General features: G+C 43.1%; 1 protein-coding gene across 3 annotated transcripts in view; it reads right to left on the reverse strand.

Annotated features, from left to right (window-relative positions):
• Positions 1-16,522, reverse strand: part of LOC106057816 (RING finger protein 44-like) — a 50,804-nt gene that overhangs the window by 20,980 nt on the left and 13,302 nt on the right. For all 3 annotated transcript variants that reach the window (XM_056034248.1, XM_056034246.1, XM_056034249.1), the window contains one exon: positions 10,581-10,771. In XM_056034248.1, the coding sequence (XP_055890223.1) occupies positions 10,581-10,771 (191 nt within the window). The remainder of the gene's footprint in view (positions 1-10,580; positions 10,772-16,522) is intronic.

A 16,522-nucleotide genomic window follows, 5' to 3' on the forward strand; every position in this document is an offset into this window, starting at 1 on the left:
GATAAAGTCAAAATATAAAAACAGGACGCTTCTGGCTATTAACATTAAGTTTTATTTTTTCTTTTAAAGTGTCTGTTAAGAAAGAGTGAACAAAAGAGAGAGATAGAGAGAGAGAATTTAAAAAGTATCTTTGTGGACAAAGTGTGTGTTTCTTAGTCATATGCCCCCCCACCCCTTTTACACACATTAAGTAGGCACTGCTTATTATGTCGTAATATTGTAATGAACTTAAGCGAATTTGTACACACCATGTAAATAGACCAGAATTTGTCGATTAGTTTCCTTACGAAATTGGCGTTGAATTAAAGGAGATGAACACCGCAGGCAAAGGTTTTCTAGTGGTGACAATATTGACCAGGTTTTTTGGGGGCATCAACATTAGGACTAAATGGATTTAACCATTCATCTATTTTTAAATATATAATATATCCAACTTAGCTAATCAGAGGGAACGTGGTATTAAGCCAAAAATTGGCTAAATAAACGAATATAGCGACAGTGTGTCTTTTAAAAAGTAGACTCACTACTTATACAAATAAACAAGAAAACAAAAATTCCTAACGTTGTCTTTGTATTAAATAACCAGCTTGGGCTAATAGACATATTATCTCCAACAGCGCCTAGGCGTCTCTAGCAACAGGTCACAGCATTCACACACACACCCTCAAGCTAGTCCTACCTGCCAGCTAGCAACTGACCTTTCAACCCTGGCCGACTCTAGTGAGGGAGAGTAAACTGAGGTCAGGCGTGAGAACGCCTCCACCCCCCCCCCCCCCCCATCAGCGGTAACATCTGGCTCACTTTGCAAGCAAGGCCCGTGTCCCCATCATGGACTAGCCAACTAGATCTAGTAGTAGCACTTGGACCACAGAGGTATCTTTATAACACAACTAGCGCCTTCACTATGGTAACAGAATCAGCACTTTCAACATGGTACCAGAACACACACGTTCAAGATAGTAACTGAACTAGCGCCTCTAGGATTGTATGTCCAAGTCAAAAGCGTATACGTTTGTTTCTGAAAAGTTCAAATCACATTTAGATCTAAGTTTCCAAAAACTGCATGATATCGCATCAGTTCGAGTTACAAAATAAAACAAAAACCCATCATCTAAGTCGTGTAGCAACAACTTACTCATCAAAAGGTTCAGACAATGGAACAGCCGAGTGTCTAATAGAGTTCAGGACTTTCTGGTATTGCACTGTTTGCTACGGGAACATCATTAGTGCATGAGCTTCTCTGAATGCTATGCCCAATCAATGCTACTAATACCTGTAATAGTTATCTAACAAGTCTATCATTACAGACTGCATCAAACAGGTTGGGGGTGACACAACAATGGAGGTGACAATTCTAATTCATTAGCTACATTTATTATCTACATGCCTTGAATGAAGCGAACCCAAGTCTAAACAGCCAAGCCTAAAGAGCGCTGCAACTCTCCTCCACTTCCTTGGCCTCATTCCTAAGTGACCATAATGACTGGCACTGACCCTAAACGCTGACAGAACTTGAGGCGAAAAGGAAAGAACTTGTTGACACAAGGACACATGGCCGGCAGCGAGAGTCACCGCTGAAAACCTTTAGTGTGCGGCCATGTATTGTAACCAACGGTTCATTTCAATAGTCTGACCCTTTGCTACAGCCACTCATACCAACTCAAATGACCGAGTCACAGCGAACATTTTCAGCCAGCGAGATGAGCACTTGCCTGGGGTAGAACTGGGTGCCTTTCTTTTCTTTTTTTTTTCGCTGGACGCCACACTGAGACAGATGAGTACTACTCTCAGAATCCCTTCCCTGAATTCAATACCCAACTACATAAGCAGAGAGTTGGTACCGCTGGATGCCACACTGAAGCATAGACGAGTACAGTTTTCAGAATCCCTTCCCTGAATTCAATACCCAACTACATAAGCAGAGAGTTGGTACCGCTGGACGCCATACTGAAGCATAGACGAGTACAGTTTTCAGAATCCCTTCCCTGAATTCAATACCCATTTACATAAGCAGAGAGTTGGTACCGCTGGACGCCACACTGAAGCATAGACGAGTACAGTTTTCAGAATCCCTTCCCCTGAATTCAATACCCAACTACATAAGCAGAGAGTTGGTACCGCTGGACGCCACACTGAGACAGATGAGTACTACTCTCAGAATCCCTTCCCTGAATTCAATACCCAACTACATAAGCAGAGAGTTGGTACCGCTGGACGCCACACTGAGACAGATGAGTACTACTCTCAGAATCCCTTCCCTGAATTCAATACCCAACTACATAAGCAGAGAGTTGGTACCGCTGGACGCCACACTGAGACAGATGAGTACTACTCTCAGAATCCCTTCCCTGAATTCAATACCCAATTACATAAGCAGAGAGTTGGTACCGCTGGACGCCACACTGAGACAGATGAGTACTACTCTCAGAATCCCTTCCCTGAATTCAATACCCAACTACATAAGCAGAGAGTTGGTACCGCTGGACGCCACACTGAGACAGATGAGTACTACTCTCAGAATCCCTTCCCTGAATTCAATACCCAACTACATAAGCAGAGAGTTGGTACCGCTGGACGCCACACTGAGACAGATGAGTACTACTCTCAGAATCCCTTCCCTGAATTCAATACCCAACTACATAAGCAGAGAGTTGGTACCGCTGGACGCCACACTGAGGCATAGATGAGTACTACTCTCAGAATCCCTTCCCTGAATTCAATACCCAACTACATAAGCAGAGAGTTGGTACCGCTGGACGCCACACTGAGGCATAGATGAGTACTACTCTCAGAATCCCTTCCCTGAATTCAATACCCAACTACATAAGCAGAGAGTTGGTACCGCTGGACGCCACACTGAGGCATAGATGAGTACTACTCTCAGAATCCCTTCCCTGAATTCAATACCCAACTACATAAGCAGAGAGTTGGTACCGCTGGACGCCACACTGAGACAGATGAGTACTACTCTCAGAATCCCTTCCCTGAATTCAATACCCAACTACATAAGCAGAGAGTTGGTACCGCTGGACGCCACACTGAGACAGATGAGTACTACTCTCAGAATCCCTTCCCTGAATTCAATACCCAACTACATAAGCAGAGAGTTGGTACCGCTGGACGCCACACTGAGACAGATGAGTACTACTCTCAGAATCCCTTCCCTGAATTCAATACCCAACTACATAAGCAGAGACTTGGTACCGCTGGACGCCACACTGAGACAGATGAGTACTACTCTCAGAATCCCTTCCCTGAATTCAATACCCAACTACATAAGCAGAGAGTTGGTACCGCTGGACGCCACACTGAGGCATAGATGAGTACTACTCTCAGAATCCCTTCCCTGAATTCAATACCCAACTACATAAGCAGAGAGTTGGTACCGCTGGACGCCACACTGAGGCATAGATGAGTACTACTCTCAGAATCCCTTCCCTGAATTCAATACCCAACTACATAAGCAGAGAGTTGGTACCGCTGGACGCCACACTGAGGCATAGATGAGTACTACTCTCAGAATCCCTTCCCTGAATTCAATACCCAACTACATAAGCAGAGAGTTGGTACCGCTGGACGCCACACTGAGACAGATGAGTACTACTCTCAGAATCCCTTCCCTGAATTCAATACCCAACTACATAAGCAGAGAGTTGGTACCGCTGGACGCCACACTGAGACAGATGAGTACTACTCTCAGAATCCCTTCCCTGAATTCAATACCCAACTACATAAGCAGAGAGTTGGTACCGCTGGACGCCACACTGAGACAGATGAGTACTACTCTCAGAATCCCTTCCCTGAATTCAATACCCAACTACATAAGCAGAGAGTTGGTACCGCTGGACGCCACACTGAGACAGATGAGTACTACTCTCAGAATCCCTTCCCTGAATTCAATACCCAACTACATAAGCAGAGAGTTGGTACCGCTGGACGCCACACTGAGACAGATGAGTACTACTCTCAGAATCCCTTCCCTGAATTCAATACCCAACTACATAAGCAGAGAGTTGGTACCGCTGGACGCCACACTGAGACAGATGAGTACTACTCTCAGAATCCCTTCCCTGAATTCAATACCCAACTACATAAGCAGAGAGTTGGTACCGCTGGACGCCACACTGAGACAGATGAGTACTACTCTCAGAATCCCTTCCCTGAATTCAATACCCAACTACATAAGCAGAGAGTTGGTACCGCTGGACGCCACACTGAGACAGATGAGTACTACTCTCAGAATCCCTTCCCCTGAATTCAATACACAACTACATAAGCAGAGAGTTGGTACCGCTGGACGCCACACTGAGGCATAGATGAGTACTACTCTCAGAATCCCTTCCCTGAATTCAATACACAACTACATAAGCAGAGAGTTGGTACCGCTGGACGCCACACTGAGGCATAGATGAGTACTACTCTCAGAATCCCTTCCCTGAATTCAATACACAACTACATAAGCAGAGAGTTGGTACCGCTGGACGCCACACTGAGACAGATGAGTACTACTCTCAGAATCCCTTCCCCTGAATTCAATACACAACTACATAAGCAGAGAGTTGGTACCGCTGGACGCCACACTGAGGCATAGATGAGTACTACTCTCAGAATCCCTTCCCCTGAATTCAATACACAACTACATAAGCAGAGAGTTGGTACCGCTGGACGCCACACTGAGACAGATGAGTACTACTCTCAGAATCCCTTCCCTGAATTCAATACCCAACTACATAAGCAGAGAGTTGGTACCGCTGGACGCCACACTGAGACAGATGAGTACTACTCTCAGAATCCCTTCCCCTGAATTCAATACACAACTACATAAGCAGAGAGTTGGTACCGCTGGACGCCACACTGAGGCATAGATGAGTACTACTCTCAGAATCCCTTCCCCTGAATTCAATACACAACTACATAAGCAGAGAGTTGGTACCGCTGGACGCCACACTGAGACAGATGAGTACTACTCTCAGAATCCCTTCCCTGAATTCAATACCCAACTACATAAGCAGAGAGTTGGTACCGCTGGACGCCACACTGAGACAGATGAGTACTACTCTCAGAATCCCTTCCCTGAATTCAATACCCAACTACATAAGCAGAGAGTTGGTACCGCTGGACGCCACACTGAGACAGATGAGTACTACTCTCAGAATCCCTTCCCTGAATTCAATACCCAACTACATAAGCAGAGAGTTGGTACCGCTGGACGCCACACTGAGACAGATGAGTACTACTCTCAGAATCCCTTCCCTGAATTCAATACCCAACTACATAAGCAGAGAGTTGGTACCGCTGGACGCCACACTGAGACAGATGAGTACTACTCTCAGAATCCCTTCCCCTGAATTCAATACACAACTACATAAGCAGAGAGTTGGTACCGCTGGACGCCACACTGAGGCATAGATGAGTACTACTCTCAGAATCCCTTCCCCTGAATTCAATACACAACTACATAAGCAGAGAGTTGGTACCGCTGGACGCCACACTGAGACAGATGAGTACTACTCTCAGAATCCCTTCCCTGAATTCAATACCCAACTACATAAGCAGAGAGTTGGTACCGCTGGACGCCACACTGAGACAGATGAGTACTACTCTCAGAATCCCTTCCCTGAATTCAATACCCAACTACATAAGCAGAGAGTTGGTACCGCTGGACGCCACACTGAGACAGATGAGTACTACTCTCAGAATCCCTTCCCTGAATTCAATACCCAACTACATAAGCAGAGAGTTGGTACCGCTGGACGCCACACTGAGACAGATGAGTACTACTCTCAGAATCCCTTCCCTGAATTCAATACCCAACTACATAAGCAGAGAGTTGGTACCGCTGGACGCCACACTGAGACAGATGAGTACTACTCTCAGAATCCCTTCCCCTGAATTCAATACCCAACTACATAAGCAGAGAGTTGGTACCGCTGGACGCCACACTGAGACAGATGAGTACTACTCTCAGAATCCCTTCCCCTGAATTCAATACCCAACTACATAAGCAGAGAGTTGGTACCGCTGGACGCCACACTGAGACAGATGAGTACTACTCTCAGAATCCCTTCCCCTGAATTCAATACCCAACTACATAAGCAGAGAGTTGGTACCGCTGGACGCCACACTGAGACAGATGAGTACTACTCTCAGAATCCCTTCCCTGAATTCAATACCCAACTACATAAGCAGAGAGTTGGTACCGCTGGACGCCACACTGAGACAGATGAGTACTACTCTCAGAATCCCTTCCCTGAATTCAATACCCAACTACATAAGCAGAGAGTTGGTACCGCTGGACGCCACACTGAGACAGATGAGTACTACTCTCAGAATCCCTTCCCTGAATTCAATACCCAACTACATAAGCAGAGAGTTGGTACCGCTGGACGCCACACTGAGACAGATGAGTACTACTCTCAGAATCCCTTCCCTGAATTCAATACCCAACTACATAAGCAGAGAGTTGGTACCGCTGGACGCCACACTGAGACAGATGAGTACTACTCTCAGAATCCCTTCCCTGAATTCAATACCCAACTACATAAGCAGAGAGTTGGTACCGCTGGACGCCACACTGAGACAGATGAGTACTACTCTCAGAATCCCTTCCCCTGAATTCAATACCCAACTACATAAGCAGAGAGTTGGTACCGCTGGACGCCACACTGAGACAGATGAGTACTACTCTCAGAATCCCTTCCCCTGAATTCAATACCCAACTACATAAGCAGAGAGTTGGTACCGCTGGACGCCACACTGAGACAGATGAGTACTACTCTCAGAATCCCTTCCCCTGAATTCAATACCCAACTACATAAGCAGAGAGTTGGTACCGCTGGACGCCACACTGAGACAGATGAGTACTACTCTCAGAATCCCTTCCCTGAATTCAATACCCAACTACATAAGCAGAGAGTTGGTACCGCTGGACGCCACACTGAGACAGATGAGTACTACTCTCAGAATCCCTTCCCCTGAATTCAATACCCAACTACATAAGCAGAGAGTTGGTACCGCTGGACGCCACACTGAGACAGATGAGTACTACTCTCAGAATCCCTTCCCCTGAATTCAATACCCAACTACATAAGCAGAGAGTTGGTACCGCTGGACGCCACACTGAGACAGATGAGTACTACTCTCAGAATCCCTTCCCCTGAATTCAATACACAACTACATAAGCAGAGAGTTGGTACCGCTGGACGCCACACTGAGGCATAGATGAGTACTACTCTCAGAATCCCTTCCCCTGAATTCAATACACAACTACATAAGCAGAGAGTTGGTACCGCTGGACGCCACACTGAGACAGATGAGTACTACTCTCAGAATCCCTTCCCTGAATTCAATACCCAACTACATAAGCAGAGAGTTGGTACCGCTGGACGCCACACTGAGACAGATGAGTACTACTCTCAGAATCCCTTCCCTGAATTCAATACCCAACTACATAAGCAGAGAGTTGGTACCGCTGGACGCCACACTGAGACAGATGAGTACTACTCTCAGAATCCCTTCCCTGAATTCAATACCCAACTACATAAGCAGAGAGTTGGTACCGCTGGACGCCACACTGAGACAGATGAGTACTACTCTCAGAATCCCTTCCCTGAATTCAATACCCAACTACATAAGCAGAGAGTTGGTACCGCTGGACGCCACACTGAGACAGATGAGTACTACTCTCAGAATCCCTTCCCCTGAATTCAATACACAACTACATAAGCAGAGAGTTGGTACCGCTGGACGCCACACTGAGGCATAGATGAGTACTACTCTCAGAATCCCTTCCCCTGAATTCAATACACAACTACATAAGCAGAGAGTTGGTACCGCTGGACGCCACACTGAGACAGATGAGTACTACTCTCAGAATCCCTTCCCTGAATTCAATACCCAACTACATAAGCAGAGAGTTGGTACCGCTGGACGCCACACTGAGACAGATGAGTACTACTCTCAGAATCCCTTCCCTGAATTCAATACCCAACTACATAAGCAGAGAGTTGGTACCGCTGGACGCCACACTGAGACAGATGAGTACTACTCTCAGAATCCCTTCCCTGAATTCAATACCCAACTACATAAGCAGAGAGTTGGTACCGCTGGACGCCACACTGAGACAGATGAGTACTACTCTCAGAATCCCTTCCCTGAATTCAATACCCAACTACATAAGCAGAGAGTTGGTACCGCTGGACGCCACACTGAGACAGATGAGTACTACTCTCAGAATCCCTTCCCCTGAATTCAATACCCAACTACATAAGCAGAGAGTTGGTACCGCTGGACGCCACACTGAGACAGATGAGTACTACTCTCAGAATCCCTTCCCCTGAATTCAATACCCAACTACATAAGCAGAGAGTTGGTACCGCTGGACGCCACACTGAGACAGATGAGTACTACTCTCAGAATCCCTTCCCCTGAATTCAATACCCAACTACATAAGCAGAGAGTTGGTACCGCTGGACGCCACACTGAGACAGATGAGTACTACTCTCAGAATCCCTTCCCTGAATTCAATACCCAACTACATAAGCAGAGAGTTGGTACCGCTGGACGCCACACTGAGACAGATGAGTACTACTCTCAGAATCCCTTCCCTGAATTCAATACCCAACTACATAAGCAGAGAGTTGGTACCGCTGGACGCCACACTGAGACAGATGAGTACTACTCTCAGAATCCCTTCCCTGAATTCAATACCCAACTACATAAGCAGAGAGTTGGTACCGCTGGACGCCACACTGAGACAGATGAGTACTACTCTCAGAATCCCTTCCCTGAATTCAATACCCAACTACATAAGCAGAGAGTTGGTACCGCTGGACGCCACACTGAGACAGATGAGTACTACTCTCAGAATCCCTTCCCTGAATTCAATACCCAACTACATAAGCAGAGAGTTGGTACCGCTGGACGCCACACTGAGACAGATGAGTACTACTCTCAGAATCCCTTCCCCTGAATTCAATACCCAACTACATAAGCAGAGAGTTGGTACCGCTGGACGCCACACTGAGACAGATGAGTACTACTCTCAGAATCCCTTCCCCTGAATTCAATACCCAACTACATAAGCAGAGAGTTGGTACCGCTGGACGCCACACTGAGACAGATGAGTACTACTCTCAGAATCCCTTCCCCTGAATTCAATACCCAACTACATAAGCAGAGAGTTGGTACCGCTGGACGCCACACTGAGACAGATGAGTACTACTCTCAGAATCCCTTCCCTGAATTCAATACACAACTACATAAGCAGAGAGTTGGTACCGCTGGACGCCACACTGAGACAGATGAGTACTACTCTCAGAATCCCTTCCCCTGAATTCAATACCCAACTACATAAGCAGAGAGTTGGTACCGCTGGACGCCACACTGAGGCATAGATGAGTACTACTCTCAGAATCCCTTCCCTGAATTCAATACACAACTACATAAGCAGAGAGTTGGTACCGCTGGACGCCACACTGAGACAGATGAGTACTACTCTCAGAATCCCTTCCCTGAATTCAATACACAACTACATAAGCAGAGAGTTGGTACCGCTGGACGCCACACTGAGACAGATGAGTACTACTCTCAGAATCCCTTCCCCTGAATTCAATACCCAACTACATAAGCAGAGAGTTGGTACCGCTGGACGCCACACTGAGGCATAGATGAGTACTACTCTCAGAATCCCTTCCCCTGAATTCAATACACAACTACATAAGCAGAGAGTTGGTACCGCTGGACGCCACACTGAGACAGATGAGTACTACTCTCAGAATCCCTTCCCCTGAATTCAATACCCAACTACATAAGCAGAGAGTTGGTACCGCTGGACGCCACACTGAGACAGATGAGTACTACTCTCAGAATCCCTTCCCTGAATTCAATACACAACTACATAAGCAGAGAGTTGGTACCGCTGGACGCCACACTGAGACAGATGAGTACTACTCTCAGAATCCCTTCCCCTGAATTCAATACCCAACTACATAAGCAGAGAGTTGGTACCGCTGGACGCCACACTGAGACAGATGAGTACTACTCTCAGAATCCCTTCCCTGAATTCAATACACAACTACATAAGCAGAGAGTTGGTACCGCTGGACGCCACACTGAGACAGATGAGTACTACTCTCAGAATCCCTTCCCCTGAACACAGATGACCTGGAGAACAATCATTAACACACGTGCACGGCGTGTACCACAAAAATCTACTTTTCTAATAGATTAACACGTTAGCTATTGTTTATTCTAAAATAAATTAGGTCAAAGGCATTGATTTATCACACAAACACATTTGAACATACACTCCCGCATTAAGAGTCATTGAGACCACCACCAAGTCACTGAGACCACCACCAAGTCATTGAGACCACCACCAAGTCATTAGTAGCCCTACTTCAGTTCTCTCACTACAGTTCAAAGAAGCAACACATAAAACTAAAGTTGTCAGCTGTTAATTAAGTGTACGCGTGTTAAGTACAAGTGTGTACACGAGGGAGGGAAAGGGTTATAGAACACACTAGAAAAGACCTATTGGAAATACTGTAAAAGACCTATTGGAAACATTTCAAACTGACCTTCTACGGGGTCTTGGGGTGACTGCCCTTTCTCCAGATGCTCGTCTGGTTGATAAAGTCCTTCGACGGTCACTTCTGGACTCCGACACAGGATCCCCGGCCCGGATAACGTAAGGGGGAGGGCTGCTTGCGTTGGTTAAGTCTTGAAGAGAGGCTCCAAGTTTGCGACGCTTTCTTGCTGGACTTTCGGTCTGGGCAAAGTAGAAGGAACAAAATTAGGTCACTAGCTTTTATTTTGAATATATATATATTGAGTTTATTATTAAACAAAAAGAAGTCAGCTCTTTAAGAACACAATACCATCAAAGTCATTAAACCTTTATTTTTCTTATGTCTGCAGATTTCATTGTAGTTTTCAACTTGTATATAACAAAGAAAATATAAAGAATCCAATTAAACTCATTGTTTTTAATTTAAAAAAATGGGAAATAAAAACAAAAAACAAGCGAAGATTTCCGCTAAATTCTCCGAAAATGGAAATTGGTGTTCTTTTAAAGAAAAGGTTTGGGAAACTGTTCTAAAGAATATCTCATTACATTGTTGGGTCAAAAAAAAAACGATTTGTTTTTAAAACTTCGTAGCATTCAAAAGATTTAGGCTCGATTACGCAAAGGAAAAAAATCACTGGCACTAAAATGCTGAACAAGTACGGACGTCTAGGATCGCATGATAGACACAAGGGTTATGTAATGACAATTCAATAAATGTGTCAAACATATCAAATACAAACACCTGCTGTATGCTTTGACAATCAGAGAAGAGTCAATAAATTACAGGTGGCATGGACATTTGTTCATCTATCCAGTGGAAGTCTTGAGTGGGTTTTTGTGTTTGAGAAACTTAAAAGCATAAAGAGATATAAAACATAACACTCCGTGGAAATAAATGTTATAGAAAATCAGTATCACAATAATACCAATCGCTTCCCAATGGGGCTGGGGGAGTAAACTGTTGTCAATGTAAGAACTGAGTTGATGAACTGACTCGCCATCAACAATACATGTGTCTGGTAGACAGGACTACGAATAGAAATAAATGAATAGGATTAATTTGATGAGGGTATGAATGTGTTCATCCGACTGTCCAAACTGTTTTCAAAGTCCGAAATGTTCACATTAGTTTTAGGACCAAGATTAGGTTTAGTTCTTGCATGTTTGTATAATTTAGAAACTCAGCTCTACATTTACCAGAAGGAGCAACAGGAGAGACACGCTGGCATCTGGACATCGGTCATTCCAGGTGACTCGGTAAACAGAGGTGTAGGAGAGGGAGGACTTGGTAACCAGAGAAAAAGGACATCCTGCAGAGGATGGGGGTCAATGTCCCCATCAATGTCATTGTGTGCCGAGGTGGGCAGGGTCAGACTGCTATTGAAACTCTCTGAATAGTGGCCCCCATTCCCACGACATTAACAGGTCCCCCGTTTTTTTTAATCAGATTTTATTTCGGGGGAAAATGGCTGTTGAAACCTTGGATGGTTTAATTATCTTGTTTCTTTCATCACTAAATTAATGCAGGCTTCTGATTGTACTTTAAAATAAATATGCGAAAAATGAATTTATGAAAATAATTACAATCAAAATGTTATAGCTCCAAAGACATTGTACATACAGAGGAAAAACAAAACAAACAAACAAAAAAAAACAAAAAAAGAACGACTCAATGTGGCTCAGGGAAAAGATGACCGAGCTATAGCTCCCCAACTAGGTTGATGATAAATACAATATTGTCAGTCTTTGTTGGGCTGTGGTAAATCTCAACTATTCAGCTCATGACGCGTGTACCGGGATCTGACCTGGTAAATGATGACGAGACTTAGGAGTGGACTGGTGAAGTGACTTGTGTAGGGCGAGCCCGAAATGACATAGAAAGCCTATCCAAACAGCTGAGCCAAACTGATCCAAGTTGAAATAGTAACACGTGGGACTATGGATCAGGCTTAAGTCCAGATCGAAAACTAAAAGCAGTTGACCATGTAGATCTATACGCGACTATAAAACCGCAGAGTGACTTTCAGTGGTCAATAAATTACAGATAAAACATCATTACTGCATGATTTATAGACCTGTTGTTTTGCTCTTTTTATATACCGATGAATCTAAATAAAAGAAAATCTATAGCAATGATCAGCTTAACCTCTTTGTGAATTGCCAACGACATTTATTTATGTAAAGATATGAAGATTCAAGAAGAAAAGATGTTGCCATTAAATAAATACAAAAGTATCATATGCAAGAATACACGAGCATTGTATAAATACATAAAACATTTTATAAATACACAATCATTGTATAAATAGATACACAAGCATTGTATTGTATACAAGTATTGTATACATAAATACATAGTATAAATAAATACACAAGTATTGTATACATAATACATTAAGGATTGTGTACACAAATACATAAGTATTGCAGAAATAAATGCACAAGTATAGTAGAGATAAATTCCATAAAACAAAATAATGAAACGAAGTGTATACGAATATTTTGAGACAATAAAGTAAAACCACCTTATCCCCCCGCCCCACATGCGCATGTGTAGAGCTTCCCCGTTCTATTAGTCACGTTTGTCTCCTGCAGATCTAGGTACCAGCCTTGCTGTTCGTACAGTGCCCCAAATAGTTGGCTAGCAAACCAAACGTTCTGGGTTTTGACTACAGATAAGACCTGAACTCCAGTTTTCAAAGGATACAGCGGCATTTCTCTCATGTGAGATACAATTCTTTGTGCTTTCAAGTCTATTGTTTCTTTTGCGGAGGTAAATAAAAACTCGAAAAGTTGTTGCTAAACAGACGTATAAAATATGGGGGGGGGGGGGGGGACCAATCTGGAGAAAAGGGTGTTCCATCTTGGTTCACTTGTTCAATTCACGCATTCCTTCAGAAATGGATGTTACAGCCAGTAGGGTTCGAACCAATATGACGACAGTCCAAAGTCCCATGGAACCCATGTGAGTTGATCTTAGTCTAGGACAAGTAGATAAACATCTTCGTAATTTAAAAATAATAATAATATAGCGACTCTAACAAACCACAACAGGCATAACGGACCACGTCAATGTTATGCCACAAACATTATTGACTACGTCCACGTCAGACCACTTCAATGTTTGACTTGACCACATCCATTATTGACTACGTCCATGATAGACCACTTTAATGTTTGACTTGACCACATCCATTATTGACTACGTCCATGATAGACCACTTCAATGTTTGACTTGACCACATCCATTATTGACTATGTCCACATCAGACCACTTCAATGTTTGACTTGACCACATCCATTATCGACTACATCCACATCAGACCACTTTAATGTTTGACTTGACCACATCCATTATTGACTACGTCCATGTCAGACCACTTCAATGTTTGACTTGACCACTTCTGTCCGACCAGTTCAATGCTTGACGCAAGAAACAAAAACGCACTCTGACCTCCTGTTCTAAGCATAGACAATGTGCCTCTATTGTGCTTTAAACTGTGTGAGCTATTGATAACAATTGTAGGAATTCTTTTTTAAGTAACTTTCTGATTTAATAGAGACAGTTACAATCAAGAAGGTCACGGCAGTTTAAAAACCATCTCTATCAGTAAAGTTAAACAAAAGGCTTATGACATAATCTGTTCTATTGAACTGAGTGTAGGTCAGTGCTGTGGGAGAAAGTCGTGAACACACACACACCGGTACCGAGAAGATTTGACTAGAGAATTACTTGAGTCTTCTCGGACTATTCAACACAATCTACAAAAGGTGACAGAGAAAACGTGAAACTTTAAAATAGATATATAAAAATGCGATGAGTTGGAAAGGAAAACCAAAAACTGCCCACTAACAAATGTTCCAGAACAGATGCTTCAATGGGGTCTCGCATGACAGAACCATCATGAAATGTTATGAAATATCAAGTCTTGCCGTCAAAGTCTTAGTAAAACTTTTACTTTCGCATTGAAACTGCAAGCGAGATGCCAGCACAATGTCACTTGTTTAACAAGCACGCTATGACAGGCAGCCTACTTTCATGCAATCCACGTGACACAGAGCTTCACATTCCTGCTGCTACTCAGACATTTTGGGTTCAGACTATGGGCCAAGACTAAAGAGCTCATCTAAGTCTATAAATAAATAGTGAGATCAAGATAAATAAATAGTGAGATCAAGAACTTTTCAATTCGACAAGCATTCTTCTGTTGTAAATCATCTATCAAAGTAGATGTCTTGCCTGGAGCCTGTGTCTAGAGAAGCAGTGACCAAATTATTGATGAAAACCAGGCACCGGTGCGGTTGACATCAAGTTTTATTAGCGTATAGATAAAAAATGGCATTTAGATCCTATTTTCCTAATCTTTGAAAGGGAAAAAAACTATGGTTGATGTTTGCATCTTGCACCATCGAAACGCACGCCCAGCCAGCCCTGTTAATGGTGCACAAGTACACATCATTAGTTTTGAGACAAATCGCAGAAAGAACCCCCTTTTTTTTTTTTTTAAAGAATGCTAATAAAACAGTCACACACACACACTAACAACAGTGGCTATTGTAAACAAGTCAATATTGAAATGCGTGAAAAGTGTACGATTGTTTACTACGCAATGACACAAATCAGACTGTGAAACAAGCATGAACTAGACCCCCGTCTTTCTGCCACGTTTTTTTTTTTTGTTCTCTCTTGACAATGGTAAACAGAAATGACGTCAACCCGAGACCAGGGCACAAAGAAATCAGTGAGAGCTATTCGCAATTGTAATATCGACGAAATCTAACACGCGCATTTACCAGAACTATTCTGAAGATGGTCAAAGTCTATAAGATTTTAGCTCAATGTTATCAATAGATTAAAATCAGGATTAGATAGTGGTTTAGAATAAAAGAAAAACAGGACAATGTATATAAATATAATTAAATATAAAAACTTACTAATAACAACTGGAAGAAAAGAAAGACGGATTTTAAACATATGGCACTATGCTCTTTTTTTTTTTTAAACCACTTTTGACAAACCCGATGCTTAGTAGTGTAGCATTTCTACTTGTTTATGTAGTTAAGATCAATGTATGACTTGGACGTCAATTGTGGAGGCCACATTCTAATTGGATCACTGAACTGATGGCCCAAGTCAAATAGTGACTTCTTTATACCTGCCACAATGTTACTCGTACTCACGAGTTCGTCATATCCATTCTCTTATCTGCTCTAGCCACACCGTTCGTGTAAAAAGGGCGACTTTCCTACCGACTCGTATCGATTGCTACTTCCAATGGCTTTGAATGGCCTGAAGCTAGGAGGACTGAAGCAGTTCGATTCCCGCCATGTTCTGTACGTAAATAGGCTGCTAGGAATACTCACAATGGAGTCTGCAATGGTTCAGTACGTTACATTCTAAGCCAATCCAGACCGACTTTGGAAACTGAACCGAAATACACACACACACACACACACTCTCCCAACAAAACAACACACTCTCAAACACTATTGTACCATGTTCCAAAACAAAACACTAAGCAAAACTCGTAAAACATTCAATTAGTCAACATATTAGTAACGAATAAAGTAAAATGATCTTAGAATCGATTGATATAGTGTGGCAATAAAGGACATGTTCAGTTGCTTCTTAAAAAACAAAACAAAACAAAAAAAACAACTTGTCTAATTCAAATGAATATTGTGTATTTAACGCACCAAAGAGGTTAAATGTTTCAAAGTAGATATGAAGCTATTAAAAAAATATATTTTATTTGAATGTGTTCCATAGATTGCTGAATTGTTGTAGACGCCTTATGTGTTCGGTTGACCAGTGACCGTTTAATTCTATATAACTTCTGAAATTGGATGTACCTAAGGAGATTTGGTCTCAGAAAAGCGTCTTGACAATTTCACATTGACAGAAACACCAAGAAACGGCTAAACTAAAATGCTTTACATAAACATCAGACC

The sequence above is a fragment of the Biomphalaria glabrata genome, chromosome 1 (genome assembly GCF_947242115.1).
Source record: "Biomphalaria glabrata chromosome 1, xgBioGlab47.1, whole genome shotgun sequence".
NCBI lineage: Eukaryota > Metazoa > Mollusca > Gastropoda > Planorbidae > Biomphalaria > Biomphalaria glabrata.